This window comes from Curcuma longa, chromosome 1, assembly GCF_044706935.1.
Source record: "Curcuma longa cultivar G26 ecotype Majalengka, Jawa Barat chromosome 1, ITB_CL_G26_1.1, whole genome shotgun sequence".
NCBI classification, from domain to species: domain Eukaryota; kingdom Viridiplantae; phylum Streptophyta; class Magnoliopsida; order Zingiberales; family Zingiberaceae; genus Curcuma; species Curcuma longa.
In genome coordinates, this window is record NC_133861.1 from 27558496 (window position 1) to 27561108 (window position 2613).

General features: G+C 46.5%; 1 protein-coding gene across 1 annotated transcript in view; it reads left to right on the top strand.

Annotated features, from left to right (window-relative positions):
- The first annotated feature begins 1155 nt into the window (after positions 1-1155).
- LOC141827285 (uncharacterized) overlaps positions 1156-2613 on the top strand; it is a 3987-nt gene continuing 2529 nt past the window's right edge. Inside the window, exons 1-2 of the mRNA XM_074714503.1 lie at positions 1156-1184; positions 2058-2613. The exon at positions 2058-2613 is cut by the window's right edge and continues 2529 nt beyond it. Coding sequence (XP_074570604.1) covers positions 1156-1184; positions 2058-2613 — 585 coding nt within the window. The remainder of the gene's footprint in view (positions 1185-2057) is intronic.

The following is a 2613-nucleotide window of genomic DNA, read 5'->3' on the forward strand; positions in this document are numbered from 1 at the left end:
GTGGATGTTGAAATAGAGTGCTTGGGGCTATTTATCTCCTCTGCTAGTTCTTGTCCCTGATGACCAGGAAAGTGAACCTTGCGATATCCCAGCTCGAAAGACAAGTCAGTATTTGGAAAAGAAGGAGCGAATGATAATGACGCCTCATTCTATATACTTTCTCATTGCACAAAAGAGGTATAGCAGGGGCACGTTTAGCTTCTTTTTTAACAGTCACAGGATCACTATAACTGACTCCATTGAGTTCGCCACCATAGAACTCAACAGTTACACCTACTTGTTCAACACTATACTTTTATTCTGCTCTTCTAAAAGGAAGATCGGCTCTCACAATTCCGTCTCCATCCACCAGCGGATCTGTTTCAAAAAAAGTAGGCAGACGACGGGATATAAAGAAAGCTCGCGCCCTTCTTTATCTCTAAAGACAGGGTGCCCTAACCATCCAACTGCTATTCCATCCCCGTTGTCCATTGACCCTGCTCTGAATAATCCCCCTTTTGCCGGATTATTACCCATGTAATCATAAAGAATTTATCGGGAATTTGAGACCAAGCTTCCGATAAACTCTTCTTTTCGTCTAGTCCGGCGCTAACTCTTCGATATCTTTCTTGCTTCAAGTATCCTCTTTCCCACTGATAACGAGTGGGACCAACGATTGGGGTAGTTGCTGAACCATACCACATAGTTCCAGCAACAACGAAAGCAGCAAAAAAAACAGCAGCGATACATATGGAAAGTACTGTTTCAGCCCATACGTAATCCTTTGTATAGACGTTGAGGCGGACGGACACTAAGATGGAATAAGCCCGCTAATATGCCCAATGTACCCGCTGCAATATGATGAGAGGCTCTTCCTCCGGGAAGAGATCAAAGCCTTCCTAACCCCGGACTTAGAGGTTTGACTTTTCCAGTTAGTCCATAAGGATCGGACACCCATATTCCAGGACCATACAAACCTGTTACATGAAATGCGCCAAAGCAAGACAACCCTGAGAGAAAGAACCATTAAACACCGAACAACACGTCACTAAAGTGAAAGTTCGTCCCTCATACGCAGGCGAGGCTTGAAACCTTAGGAGGTAGGTCACAGGGGACATCCGCGCTACCACGTCGCGATGCCCAATATATAGTATAGTAAGGGCCTATCTGTCGAACATGAACCAATCGACGAGGGCTAAGTGCAGGTCTAGTTCAGGGACAGCACTATAGAGACCCTAGGAAATCCGGTGGTGGTTGATAAATTAACTAATCTCTTTCGGTATAGGGCGAAGGTAAGGAACCGTAGTCAAACAAACTCTTTTCCTTTAAAGCGGTAAGTAGGCACTCGAGTCTGGTTCAGGTCGAAAGTGGGAGGCCCCTTTATAATAAATAGGGCTTTCGGCAGGGCGTCTTGGCAGCCAGGCAGGCGGTTGCTGTCCGCCGAGGAGGTCTTTCAGCTGAGGGCTATGCTGGCGGCCCGAACCTACGCTATATTGGTAAACAAAGGTCAGGGGAAGATGGCATTTTTCTAACACACCGGATTCATGTGCGGCTTGCTTCTTCTATACCAGCGGATTCAATAGCCGGAGATGAAATAGCAAAGGTTACGGATGAAATAGCTAGTCCAGCAAGATGGAACAAAACCTATTCTTTCTGTAACTCATACTCTCACAATTGTAATTTTTTGACTCAGAAGGAGCCCATTTTAATTCCTTAGCATGCCCCATGTGGCACTTCTTAAGTAAGATGAGCGAGGAAGGGAATTCTCCGATCTAAAGCCAGAACTAGCCATTGGATTTGAATGCCCATCTGAGATGATAAGCCGATTCTCCGACATTCAACTAGAGGACAGCGTTTACGCTAGGACTACTGGGCTATCTAATCCTCCCTCCTTAGCCTTTCTTTCTTGAGTGGATCATATCATATCCCACACTTGGAGAGAGCCCCGCCTCCTCTTGGTTGGCGCCGGGCCCGAGGGTTACTACTTCCTTCAAGAGCGTTTCGTTCAGGCCGGCGGCCCCTGATCTATCAATAGAGGGAGCAAAAAAGAGGCTTTGCTCCCCTTTTTTCAAATGAAGAAAGAAAGAAGGGTCGAAGTTTAGACCACTTACTGTAGTTCTATCCATAGAAAAGATCATGAAAGAGGCGATCAGAATGGTACCCGAATCCATTTACGATCCCGAGTTTCCAGACACATCGCACTGTAGCTCGGGTCGAGGCAGCCACTCGGCCCTAAGACGGATCAAAGAAGAGTGGGGAACCTCTCGCTGGTTTTTGGAATTCGACATCAGGAAGTGTTTTCACACCATCGACCGACATCGATTCATCTCCTTCTTTAAGGAAGAGATCGACGATCCCAAGTTCTTTTACCCCACTCATTTACTCTTTTCCGCCGGACGACTCGTAGGAGGTGAGAAGGGCCCTTACTCTGTCCCACACAGTGTACTACTATCGGCCCTACCAGGCAACATCTACCTACACAAGCTCGATCAGGAGATAGGGAGGATCCGACAGAAGCACGAAATTCCTCTTGTTCTGAGAATCAGATCGGTTCTATTAAGGACAGGTAAAAGTGTTTCTGACCAAGAAAAAGAAAAGTATGGAGAAGAAGCAAGCTTCAACGCTCCCCAAGAC